At 47.8% G+C, this 14624-nt stretch overlaps 1 protein-coding gene across 5 annotated transcripts in view; it reads right to left on the bottom strand.

Moving 5' to 3' along the window:
* LOC142492556 (uncharacterized) overlaps positions 1 to 14624 on the bottom strand; it is a 199422-nt gene that overhangs the window by 24390 nt on the left and 160408 nt on the right. For 2 of the 5 annotated variants that reach the window (XM_075595259.1, XM_075595258.1), the window contains exon 10: positions 6651 to 7166. The exons of 2 other annotated variants lie outside the window; for them this stretch is intronic. In XM_075595259.1, the coding sequence (XP_075451374.1) occupies positions 6651 to 7166 (516 nt within the window). Of the gene's footprint in view, positions 1 to 5506; positions 5560 to 6650; positions 7167 to 14624 lie in introns of all 5 variants that reach the window. One more of the 5 variants, XM_075595262.1, reaches the window with a different exon arrangement.

The raw sequence follows: 14624 nt of genomic DNA on the forward strand, positions 1-14624 counted from the left end.
CACTACCAAGCACAGTACCAAACACTACCACTCACTACTGAGCACAGTACCAAACACTACCACTCACTACTGAGCACAGTACCAAACACTACCACTCACTACCGAGCACAGTACCGAACACTACCACTCACTACTGAGCACAGTACCACACACTACCAGGCACACTACCACTCACTACTGAGCATAGTACCAAACACTACCACTCACTACTGAGCACAGTACCAAACCCTACCACTCACTACCGAGCACAGTACCAAACACTACCACTCACTACTGAGCACAGTACCAAACACTACCACTCACTACTGAGCACAGTACCAAACACTACCACTCACTACTGAGCACAGTACCAAACACTACCACTCACTACTGAGCACAGTACCAAACACTACCACTCACTACTGAGCACAGTACCAAACACTACCACTCACTACCGAGCACAGTACCAAACACTACCACTCACTACCGAGCACAGTACCAAACCCTACCACTCACTACCGAGCACAGTACCAAACATTACCACTCACTACTGAGCACAGTACCAAACACTACCACTCACTACTGAGCACAGTACCAAACACTACCACTCACTACTGAGCACAGTACCAAACACTACCACTCACTAATGAGCACAGTACCAAACACTACCACTCACTAATGAGCACAGTACCAAACACTACCACTTACTAATGAGCACAGTACCAAAAACTACTGCTCACTACCGAGCACAGTACCAAAAACTACGGCACACTACCAAACACTATTGCACAGTACTGAGCACAGTACCAAACACTATTGCACAGTACTGAGCACAGAACCAAACACTACTGCACACTACCGAGCACAGTACCAAACACTAAGCACAGTACCAAAGACTATTGCACAGTACCGAGCACAGTACCAAAGACTATTGCACAGTACCGAGCACAGTACCAAACACTATTGCACACTACCGAGCACAGTACCAAAGACTATTGCACACTACCGAGCACAGTACCAAACACTATTGCACACTACCGAGCACAGTACCAAACACTACTGAGCACCGTACCAAACACTATAGAGCACCATACCACATACTACCAATCTCAGCACCGAACCCTACCGAGCACAGTATCAAACACTACCGAGCACACTACTGATCGCAGTACTGAACACTACCAATCTCAGTACCGAACACTACCAATCTCAGTACCGAACACTACCAATCTCAGTACCAAAAACTATTGTTCTCAGTACCGAACACTACCAATCTCAGTACCAAACACAACCAATCTCAGTACCAAACACTACGAATCTCAGTACCAAACACTACGAATCTCAGTACTGAACACTACCAAGCTCAGCACCTAACATTATCGATATCAGTACCAAACACTACCAATCTCAGCACCAAACATTACCGATCTCAGTACCAAACACTACCAATCTCAGTTCCGACACTACCAAGTAGAGTACCGAACACTACTGATCTCAGTACCGAACACTACCAATCTCAGTATCGAACACTATCAATCTCAGTACCGAACACTACCGATCACAGTACCGAACACTACCAATTTCAGTACCGAACACTACCAATCTCAGTACCGAACACTACCAAGTACAGTACCGAAAACTACTGATCTCAGTACCAAACACTACCAATCTCAGTACCGAACACAGAAATGAACACTACCAAGATACAGTAGTACCAAACACTATCGATCTCAGTACCAAAATCTATCAATCTCAGTACCGAACACGACCAATCTCAGTACCGAACACGACCGATCTCAGTACCGAACACTACTGATCTCAGTACTGAAGACTACCAATCTCATTACTGAACACTACTGATCTCATTACCGGACAGTACCACACACAACTGAACACTACCACACACTACCAATCTGATTACCAAACACTACCGATCTGATTACCAAACACTACCGATCTTATTACTGAACACTACCGATCTCATTACTGAACACTACCGATCTCGGTACTGAACACTACCGAACAATACACATCTCCGTACTAAACACTACCGATCTCATTACTGAACACTACCGATCTCATTACTGAACACTACCGATCTCATTACGGAAAACTACCAAGTGCAGTACCGAACACTACCACACACTATCGAGCACAGCACCAAACACTATCGCACAGTACAGAGCACAGAACCAAATACTACCACACACTACCGAGAATCGTACCAAACACTACCCTACACTACCGAGCACAGTACCAAACACTATAAAACACTACCGAGCACAGTACCAAACACTATTGAGCACCGTATCACACACTATCAATCTCAGCACCGAACCCTAACAAGCACATACCAATCACAGTACTAAAAAATACTGATCTCAGAACCGAATTCTACCAATCTCAGTACCGAACACTACCAATCTCAGTACCGAACACTAACAATCTCAGTACCGAACACTAACAATCTCAGTACCGAACACTAACAATCTCAGTTCCGAACACAACAAATCTCAGCATCCAACATTACCGATCTCAGTACCAAACACTGCCAATCTCAGTACCGAACACTACCGATCTCAGTACCGAACACTAACAATCTCAGTTCCGAACACTACCAAGTACAGTACCGAATACTACTGATCTCAGTACCAAACACTACCAATCTCATTACCGAACACTACCAATCTCAGTACTGAACACAGAAATTAACACTACCAAGCACACAGTAGTACCAAACATTACCAATCTGAGTACAAAAATCTATCAATCTCAGTACCGAACACTAGTGATCTCAGTACCGAACACTACCGATCTCATTACCGAACACTACCAATCTCATTACCGAACACTACCGATCTCAGTACCAAAATCTATCAATCTCAGTACCGAACACTAGTGATCTCAGAACCGAACACTACCGATCTCAGTACCAAATACTAATAATCGCAGTACCCAACACTACCAATCTTAGTACCAAACATTACCGATCTCATTACCAAGCACTACCGATTTCAGTACCAAACCCTACCGAGCACAGTACCAAAAACTACCGAGCACAGTAACAAACACTACCAATCTCAGTAACAAACACTACCAATCTCAGTAACAAACACTACCAATCTCAGTAACAAACACTACCAATCTCAGTACCAAACACTAATAATCTCATTACCGAACACTACCAATCTCAGTACTGAACACAGAAATTAACACTACCAAGCACACAGTAGTACCAAACACTACCAATCTGAGTACAAAAATCTATCAATCTCAGTACCGAACACTAGTGATCTCAGTACCGAACACTACCGATCTCATTACCGAACACTACCAATCTCATTACCGAACACTACCGATCTCAGTACCAAAATCTATCAATCTCAGTACCGAACACTAGTGATCTCAGAACCGAACACTACCGATCTCAGTACCAAATACTAATAATCGCAGTACCCAACACTACCAATCTTAGTACCAAACATTACCGATCTCAGTACCAAGCACTACCGATTTCAGTACCGAACACTACCACGCACAGTACCAAACCCTACCGAGCACAGTACCAAAAACTACCGAGCACAGTAACAAACACTACCAATCTCAGTAACAAACACTACCAATCTCAGTAACAAACACTACCAATCTCAGTAACAAACACTACCAATCTCAGTACCGAACATTACCAAACACAGTACCGAACACTACCAATCTCAGTACCGAATACTACTGAGCACAGTTTCAATCACTACCGAGCACAGTACCAAACTCTACTGAGCACAGTACCGAACACTACCGTACACAGTAATGAACACTACAAGGCATGCAGTAGTACCAAACACTACCGATCTCATAAACAAAATCTACCAATCTCAGTACCGAACACTACCAATCTCAGCACCGAACACTGACGATCTCAGTACCGAACACTACCAATCTCAGCACCGAACACTGACGATCTCAGTACCGAACACTACCAATCTCAGCACCGAACACTACCAATCTCAGTACCGAACACTACCAACCTCAGCACCGAACACTGACGATCTCAGTACCGAACACTACAAAGCACAGTACCAGACACTACCGAGCACAGAACCAGACACTACCGATCTCGGTACCGAACACTACCGATCTCATTACTGAACACTACTGAAAAGCTTCACCGTCTGAGGTCAGGTGAGAAACTGACAGGAAAGAAAATTGCACAAGAATAATGCAACAAACATCTTTAACGTGACTAACGCTTTGAGAAGCTTAATCACACAGTTAACAATGCAGAAACTTACATCGACTTGAATGGAAGCTACGGTATTGTCAAGTGTGCATTACCTGTGCACCGTTCACTAATCACCATATTGAATAGGAGGCACTGCACCAATAATTACCGCAGACGTTTATAATTCGGCTGTTTTCAATGTAATGCCTACCGCCATAACCTTTATCAAAATACTGTAAATACAAATATAGGATAAGTATCTGTCGTCTAACTGTAGCATAGGCTGATCTTCATGGACATATGTCTTTTTTCAACCTCATCTACTGTGTAACTAAGTAACTTACTGTTGCAGCGGCCGTTATTCGAATACTTCACGCGTCATGTACATCGGAATAACCGATTTGAAACCGCGGGATGAAGTACAGCCTTCCCGCACTAAGATGCGAGCGCGGCAAGTGCAGAAAAACTAATTTTAGTGTTCTGGCTTTTAAAAACATGAAATTGACACAGTAGCACAGTGACACAGCAGCACAGTAGCACAGTAGCACAGTGACACAGTAGCACAGTGACACAGTGACACAGCAGCACAGTGACACAGCAGCACAGCAGCACAGTGACACAGCAGCACAGTGACACAGTAGCACAGTGACACAGTAGCACAGTGACACAGTAGCAAAGTACTGTACAAAGTACAATTCATCCATTTTATTGCAAACGAAGAAACAGAATCCATGAAATTCAAACAAAACATCCGCGATAAGCGGGGGTGCCTGGGATAAGCGGGGGTGCCTGGGCGATTTGCCGCGTTCATGCTGCGTGGGGAACCGCAGAGAAGTCAAAATCGGCGCCGTGATGTGTTCGAATAACGGCCGCTGCATCAGTATATCCTTGTGTCTCAAGCACCAACATTAGACTGTAAACTCTACAAGGACATTATGGTGCTGGGAAAGTGCAGGGAAGAGCCACCAGGTTAATAAAGGCCATGAAAGGTGCGACTTGCAAAGAGAGACTATCCGAACTATCGGATTGTTCACATTACAAAAGAGGCAACTAAGAGGAGATATGATTCCTATTTACAAACATGTCCAAGGTCAATACAATGAGCTTTCCATACCAAGGACGGTACAAATGACATCCTTGAGAATATAGGAAAGGAGATTTAACAAGCAACTAAGGAAAGAGCAATGGCGGATTTCCCATAAGGCCGTGGCGTAGGGTAGCAAAATGTGGGGTCGGCACACAGAGGCCCCGCTCTCTTCCACACTGATTGCCGGGGGACAGCGTAGGGCCTCTGTAAGGGCCTCTTACCTTCTCCTTCATGCCACCTGCCTCCTTCTGCAGCATCGTGGCGCCAAATGACCCTGCGATGACACAAGACGATGCGTTGCCATGACAATGTGAAGTCACATGGAATCGTGTTTTCATGGAAATGCGTCGTGACGTTGCCGCGCCATTTGACGCCACGATGCTTCAGAAGGAGGTGGGTGGCGCTGCAGGAGGCGGCGTCCCAGGGTAAGTGTCTATATGCGGCAACATTTTTAATCTGCCACTGGGGGTGGCATTTAGCACCTGCAAAGGAGACAGTGATGGCAGGTGCAATGGCTATATTTAGGAATAGTTTGGACATCTTTTTACGAAGGACATATTCAAGGACATGCCTAATTAGTTAAACATAAAAAGGAAGATTGATCCAGGGAGAAATCTGTTTGCCATTACTGGAGTCACTTTGTGAGATATAAAAATATTTCACTGGAGGTTATTTGTTCTCTTCCTCTAAATCCACATAACTACAAATACAGAATAAGTATCTCACCCAGTTAGAATGTTAGAAGCAAGGAGGTTAAACTCTAAGGACATCTGTATACTATCTTACTATGTATGTAAAGCAGGACTGGTGTCAGAGTTATGTACACTGTGTGTTGTATGAGCAAAGATGGGTGGGTAGCCGTGTTGTCCCTTTCTACCATGTGGTAACGCAGGATGTGGAGCGAGAAGGGGGTAGGGTGCCTTGCATTGGTCCAACAAGTAGTTGAAATGTTACAAGCTTTTCAACCTCTCAGGGTCCTTCATCGGGTATGCAGAAATACAAAAGGCAAAATAATATACAGTAAGAGGGAGATCTGGTTATAACACGATACCCCTCTTACATACACTGTATATTATATTGTGTTTTGTATTTCTGCCACAGCTGATGAGGTTGAGAGGTTGTAAAGCTTGTAACATTTCAACTACTTGTAGGTCCAATAAAAGGTATCATACCCCCTACTCGTTCCGCCTCCTGCATTACTACATGGAAGAAGGATCAACACGGCCCTGCACTTTCTCCTTTTCCCTCTTATGTTGTATATAAGAAAAGGACATATATTATTGTCCAGAAGCTTCTGCCACATATCCAGTACACTAAACACATGCCCCCTACAGTAAATAAAAGTCTGATAATAAGATTATTTACCAGCCTTATCTGCCTCAGGCAGCTTTCTGGCATTGCTGCTCCCCTGAACTTTCTTGCCGATTTTCTGAGTGAAGAAGTCTTTCAGTCTCCGCTCGTATGGCGCTAACCTCAGACGCTGAGGGGGCTGACGCCCGGTCTGCGCTACGTGCTCCGCAGCCTCTTTCAGCTTCTCCTTCATCTTGCGTTTCGCGTCCGCCCATCGCTTTTTGACCGTTTCTGTCGTGCGGCAAGCCACTCCTTGGGCGTTTATTTCATCTACCATGGCTTGCCAGAGGGCATTCTTGGTAAGGGTAGGGGTTTTGCCAGCCTCGCAGCCAAACAACCTTGTGTAATTTCCTATCACATGGTCCACAAGGATCTCCAGCTCCTTCTCCGTGAATTTGTAATTACGCAGGCGGTGAGGCCCGAGGGTTGGGGAGTGAGCAGTGCGAGCTGCATGGAAGGGAGCAGTGCGAGTCCCTGGGAAAGGTGGTGGAGTCGAAGCGGTGCAGCATTGTGCAGGCGGCTCTGCTGTATCTGGCGTTTTGGCACATAACAAAGCAGCTTTTAGACAGGACACCCACCCACCTCCCCTTTCTGCGCTTGAGTTAGACAGGAAACACACCTCTCTCTCTGTGCATGAGTTAGACAGGAGACTCACCTCTCCTCCCCTATTTGCTCTTGAATTGGACAGGGCACCCACCTCTCCCTATCTACACTCAAGTTAGACAGGACACCCACCTCCCCTCTCTGTGCTCGAGTTAGACAGGACACCCACCTCCCCTCTCTGTGCTCGAGTTACACAGGACACCCACCTCCCCCTCTCTGTGCTCGAGTTAGACAGGACACCCACCTTCCCCTCTCTGTGCTCGAGTTAGACAGGACACCCACCTCCCCTCTCTGTGCTCGAGTTAGACAGGACACCCACCTACCCCTCTCTGTGCTCGAGTTAGACAGGACACCCACCTTCCCCTCTCTGTGCTCGAATTACACAGGAAACCCACCTCCCCTCTCTGTGCTCGAGTTAGACAGGACACCCACCTCCCCTCTCTGTGCTCGAGTTAGACAGGACACCCACCTCCTCCTCTCTGTGCTCGAGTTAGACAGGACACCCACCTCCCCTCTCTGTGCTCAAGTTAGACAGGACACCCACCTCCCCCCTCTCTGTGCTCGAGTTAGACAAGACACCCACCTCCCCCCTCTCTGTGCTCGAGTTACACAGGACACCCACCTCCCCCTCTCTGTGCTCGAGTTAGACAGGACACCCACCTCCCCTCTCTGTGCTCGAGTTACACAGGACACCCACCTCCCCCTCTCTGTGGTCGAGTTAGACAGGACACCCACCTCCTCCTCTCTGTGCTCGAGTTAGACAGGACACCCACCTCCCCTCTCTGTGCTCGCGTTAGACAGGACACCCACCTCCCCCTCTCTGTGCTTGAGTTAGACAGGACACCCACCCCCCCTCTCTGTGCTCAAGTTAGACAGGACACCCATCTCCCCTCTCTGTGCTCGAGTTAGACAGGACACCCACCTCCCCTCTCTGGTCTTGAGCTTGAGAGCAGATTATTATTATTATTTTTAGTGACCCTATAAAAGTCCTGATCCTCTCTGGAAATGCGCAGCAGTGGCTCAAAGGGTGAAAAATAAAATCACAAATCCTTTTTATTGGTTTTAAAGATTCAATTCTTTTCAACTTGCATGTTCAAAAAAAATGTTTTTGGTGTGAATATCTCCGTCTCAATGTTATCCCCGGCACAGTGACTCGTTTCTTTATAGGATCGGACAGGCCCAAGGGAACTGTCCAATGGTAGCGTTAGAAAATGTTTTTGCTGCCTAACAAATTAGGGCCATATATTTACTAAGTGGTGCTGCTGCTCATTAGCAACCTGGCGCTGTATAACAGCCCACGCAAGAGATTGGAGTCTTCCAGCACTGAAAGTCATCTTATCGAATAGCACCATTTAGTACATATGGGCCATAATAGCCATCATTTCCGAGGGGAAATGTAATGAATAAAACCAGGGTGGTGACTTATTTTCAGAGTACTATCAGTTTTGTCACCGCCTCAGATGTGCAATCCTACTGAGAACCTATAAGAACCATGGTGAGGAAAAGCTTTTTATGTTTTAATATAATGGCTATAAGAATCTGGCCACCATTTCCCCTCATTAAAGTGGAAACGTAGTATGCAGAATCATTGGTACGCATGGCCCAGCTCCTAACTTTTATCTGACATCGCTGTGTATTGATCATGATGTTCAGCAAAGTACCTTTCCTTGACCTTCTGCCGAGTCTTCTGCATTAAGTAGGATGATATCATCAAGTGACTGGAACCCAGTCTCTGTTTCCCAACATGAAATAAACATGTAATTTTAAGGAAACTAACATTATTGTTTATCGGACATTACAATATATATATATTTTTTTAAGGAAGTCAACAAGCTTAAAAAAGGCTTTTTATTTTTAACAAGTAAAGTGGGGGTATTTTATACGCGTGGGGGTGGGGGGAACCCCCCAGTTCAGATATACTGAGGAGGGAAGTGAGCAGGATGACCTGCTTATACTGTATATGGCCAATAGAAACTTTCTAAGGAAGGCACAGAGGAGCAGTTTTAAAGCTCCTGTCCCACTCACCAACCAACTTGCAATAAACTTAAAGGGCTTAAGCCGTATAACATATTTTATACTATATGTTGATTCAGGGTGTATGAGGTGTTTGATAACGCTGCAAAGTGCAGCAGACAAATAGCATAGAATATACAACACATTGATGTTATGAGGAGGAAAGGGAGGTAACACACCAAAGCGCAAAAAGCATGATATAAGCGGTGCAGGCGGCATCCCTCTGGCAGCGTGGTAGGCATCCTTCCACAATAGTCTAGTACCCAAAGGAGACTTGACGTTGATTGTCACGATGACACCAACTTTATCAACACATTTATATTTCTGGGTACTTGATTGAACAGAACAAGTTGCAAAAATAAATTGTGATTTATTTCCTTAATAGACAAACACACGACATCTGCAGAATACACTTAAAACAACACTTACTGGGATAAGGGAACGAAAGAAATTGGCCTTTGCTTGCCAGTGCAAGAAATGCAGCCTTGGTTTTAAAAGTCCTGTGGTTATGTTGTTATTAACCCCTTCACTCCTGGACCAGTTGCTGCTGTGCTGGAACAAAGCCTTGCATCTTTACATCATGGATTAAAATTCAGGAATCACACTGGGGATACCTGGGGAGCCACAGTTATAGACTGCCCAAAGCTATCTTTAACATGTGGATACAATCCCCCTCGTGGGAACAAAAAACCCCACGAATACCCAAGTTACCCACAGTTCATAAGACTGGTCAAAAGGGCTGTCCGGTGGGCAGGGCGCATGGGTCAGGATAACGCACATGCCACTTAGCATACCTGGGCTACACCCATATCTTGGCACCACTAAGTCTGATTTTTGACCTGGAGGGGTCACTAGCCTGACATCTGCTGTGCATCAGTATGTCAGTTTTAAATACATTATGGGTCTGCTGGGTCTTTTCATAACTGACACTCTTTTAGACAGGGAGATGCTAATTCAGCGATCCCTTTGAGGCTCCGTCATAAAAATACCCCCAGCTCAGTCACCCATATCACAGCTGGATGTCCAAGTAATTCCTGCTTGGACTTACAAAAAATAACTCCTGCCTTACATTTACAATCTGCAGTTTATACACACTTTAATAAAACGCCATGTTCTATTCGTGTCATAACTGTAAAAATGATATGTATGCGCATGTCTTGTCTTACTGTACTTGCACCTCAAAAATCAGGTTTCTGGGTGCTTTCATTCTAGAATTAGTATTTCTCATTGAAATGCCAGCTGCTAGACTGCCATCATGTGTCGGTTAGAGGGTATGGCAAGCAATGCATTTTTTCCTTTTAACCTGGCAGGCAGGGAATGGCCTGCAAATGGGGGATAAAAATGGCTGGGACAGGGCAAACACAGTAATGCATAGCAAATCAGTTTAACCCCTTCCTCCCCCGTCACACCTCCCCCACTCAAAACGAAGGGACACCTCCCCCACTCAAAACGAAGGGACCGTTCGGTGGCTGGGCTGACCTGCCAGCTCTTGAAGTTAGTAAGTCCTGAGGGCTGTCCTGGCAGGAAAGGCCATCAGCATTACCATGCTCACTTCCCTTCTTGTGCTGGATGGTGAAGTTCCACTCCTGTAAGGCAAGACTCCATCGCAGAAGTTTAGCATTTCCCCCGACACCCTCTGTAACCAACTCAAAGGATTGTGGTCAGTTATTACCGTGAAATGTCTGCCATACAAATAAGGCTGTAACTTCTTTAGAGCAAAGGAATGGAAGCAGGCACACGGTCTTACTAAAGGTGCAGTTTATTGTGCCACCAAATAAATTTTGGTGGCACAATAAACTGCACCTTTAGTAAGACCGTGTGCCTGCTTCCATTCCTTTGCTCAAGTACCTCTGGGATGTCTGGACCTCCCTGGATACAGCGCACCGGCAGATAAGTACCCCCCTCCAGCACCTACCAGCGGTGTGCATGTGCTTCTACATATGACTGTAACTTCTTTAGAGCCCACACTATAGCCAGACACTCCTTCTCAATGGTGGCATATGCCACCTCTCTGGGCAGCAGCTTGCGGCTCAGATACACCACTGGGTGTTCACTGCCCTCCTCCCCCACTTGGCTGAGTACAGCCCCAATGCCATAGTCCGAGGCATCAGTCTGCACCAGGAACTTTTTTGCATAGTCTGGAGCAGCAAGTATGGGGGCGCTGGCTAGTGCAGTATTCAATGCTTGAAACGAGACCTCACAGGCAGGAGACCAGACTACCAGCACAGACTGTCGCTTCTGGGTCAAGTCAGTCAGGGGTTTGGCAATGGCGCTATACTGAGGGACATTCTTTCTGTAGTAGCCTGCGGTGCCTAGGAAAGCCATGACTTGCTTCTTGGTTTTGGGAGCCACTGCACTATAGCTTCCACCTTAGCTGGTTCTGGCTTAAGATGCCCGCCACCCACTCTGTGCCCTAGGTACAATACTTCTGCCATCCCCACTAAGCACTTGGTGGGTTTCAACGTGAGTCCCGTTTCCCTAATCCTGGCTAGCACCGCAGCTACATGCCCTAAGTGTGAGTCCCACGAATTACTAAAGACAGCAATGTCGTCCAAGTATGCCCTTGCAAACCCTTGCATACCCTCCAGCAAGCGATTGACCAGGCGTTGAAAGGTAGCCGGTGCATTTTTCATCCCGAATGGCATCCCTAGAAATTCATAGAGGTCACTTGGGGTAATAAATGCAGACTTCTCTCTAGCCTCCTGGGTCAAAGGGATCTGCCAGTACCCTTTGCTGAGATCCATAGTCGTCAGATACCTTGCCCCCGCGAGTTCATCTAACAACTCATCCATGCGGGGCATGGGGTAGGCATCTGACACCGTGCCTGCATTGAGCTGCCGGTTGTCCACACAGAACCGGGTGATCTTGTCCTTCTTAGGAACTAGGACTACCGGACAAGCCCAAGGGCTCTGGGACGGTACAATTACCCCTAGGGCCAGCATCTTTTCTACCTCCCTCTCTATACTGACCTTCACCTCTGCTGACACTCTATAAGCATGCTTATGCAGAGGTCTCAGATCCCCTGGCTTGTCTGAGAACAGAGCCCTATACTTCTCTAGCATAGCCCTGGCTTCTGCTCTCTGCCTGACACTCAGCTGAGCCCCTATCTCCACCTGCTCTATGGTACCTCCCTGCCTAGCCTCCCCCAGGAGATCAGGCAGAGCATTGCTCACCGGATCCCCCATCGGTGGGCTGCAAATGGCCAGCACCGACGCCACACTCGGTGCTATGTACTCCTTCAGCATGTTGATGTGATAAGTCTTATTTCTCCCTGTCTCAGCATCTACCTGTACAACATAGTTGCACTCGTTCATCTTTCGCAGTATCGGATACGGTCCCGACCAGGCAGCCATTAATTTGTTCTCCTGAATGGGCTTGAGAACAAGTACCTGCTGTCCTGGGATGAACTCTCTGCTACGGGCATTCTGATCATACCAAGTCTTCTGCTTGGTCTGAACAGCCCTAAGCTTGTCCTGTGCTAACCCCATGAGCATCTCTAACTGGTCTCTGAGATCTATCACATACTGAAGCACAAAAGCATCAGTAGTTGTAGTCTCCCCTTCCCATCCCTCACGGAATACGTCCAGAGGTCCCCGTACCCTGCGACCATATAGCAGCTCAAAGGGAGAGAAGCCTGTGGATTCTTGCAGTACCTCTCGGGACGCAAACAGCAAATGCTGCAGGTGAATCTCCCAGTCTTTCCCCTCTGCCTCTATAAATGTTCACAGCATCTGCTTCAGGGTACCATTGAACCTCTCACATAGTCCGTTGGTTTGGGGGTGGTAAGGGGTCGTGCGCTGGTGCTTCACCCCACACGCATCCCAGAGACACTGGAGCAATTCACTCATGAACTGCGACCCCTTATCGGTTAGGATCTCACTAGGGAAACCTACCCTAGAAAAAATGGCTAACAGAGCTTTAGCTACTGCCCTAGCATCAATACTGGCAAGCGCTACCGCCTCAGGGTACCGGGTGGCAAAATCCACCACCGTGAGAATGTAGAGCTTTCCTGACCAGCTGGGAACCAAGAGGGGTCCCATGAGGTCCATAGCTACCCGCTGAAAGGGTTCTCCTATTACCGGTAACAGGTTCAGGGATGCCTTCACACGGTCACCCGCCTTACCTACTCGCTGGCAGGCATCACAGGATCGGCAGAACTCTGCCACCTCACTGGATGCCCCCGGCCAGTAGTAACGCTGCAACAGCCGGGCTCGCGTCCTAGCGACCCCCTGATGCCCCGCTAGTGGAATGGAGTGGGCTACCCGCAACAACTGCTGCCTATATTCCCGGGGTACCACTAGCTGTCTCATCCCCGTCCATACCTCATCTAACACAGTGGTCCCTTGCTCTCTATACAGGAGCCCGCGGTGCCACAAGAAGTAATCAGACCCCTTGCTTGGCTTAGACTCGGACGCCCGCAGTCTCATGCCCTCCAAGCTGGGATCAGTTCGCACTGCATCCCTAAACTGGGCACCTAACTCTGGCCACCCCCCGGTCACATCTGAGTCAGGGGGACAGGGAACAGGTACAAGGAACAGTAAGTCAGTGTCAGAAAGCGACTGAGTCTGGCTTACCTGTCTGGTCTCTGCAGAGACTACTGGAACTGAAGGTCCCAAATGCAGGAGGACAGGGGCTGGTTCTGCTGCGATCCTTGCTGACTGCTCCTGGTGATCACTGCAACAGGCGCCAGCTCAGTGGTAAAAACACAGGTAATGTGTCCTAGGTCGTTACCCAGCAAGACTTCGGCATCTAACCCTGGCAAAACCCCCACCTTCCTCATGTCACGTCCGGCACCCCAGTCCAAAAAGACCCGGGCAACCTGGAGTGACCGCGGACCTCCGTCTGGCATGGTCACTTGCATCCTGGTGCCCGGGAGCAAATCCCCTGGCCGCACCATATCAGGGTGAACCAAAGTCACGGTGGCACCGGAGTCTAGCAAGCCATCCGCCTGCTGGTCTCCGATGGTCACCTTCTGCAGATGCTTCTGCCGGACATCGCTGGGCTGCATCCCGACTGGAGCAACCTGATGTCCTCCGCTCTCTGCTGCAGGTCCTGAGGTGGCAAGTGCAGTCTCTCTGCCGGGCATCCCTCTGTGGGCTGGTTCCACGGATGTACTTGGCTCCTCTGTGTGTGCCAGTCACACACGGGCGACCGGCCTCGCAGCTGGTGAGCGTTGCCCCTGATGGGGTCCCTTGGACTGGTCCCGGTCCGGACAATCTGGCCTGAGATGCCCAACTTTATTGCAGGAATAACACCGCCTTTCATGCTTGAACTCTGCAGCCTTGGGTGTGTTGTTTGCTGCCGCAGGCTGGTGTGTCCACTGAGGGGTAGTCTTAGCACCCTGGGCACGGCCCACTCCTTTGGGTGCTACAG

Source organism: Ascaphus truei, chromosome 4, assembly GCF_040206685.1.
Source record: "Ascaphus truei isolate aAscTru1 chromosome 4, aAscTru1.hap1, whole genome shotgun sequence".
NCBI classification, from domain to species: Eukaryota; Metazoa; Chordata; class Amphibia; order Anura; family Ascaphidae; genus Ascaphus; species Ascaphus truei.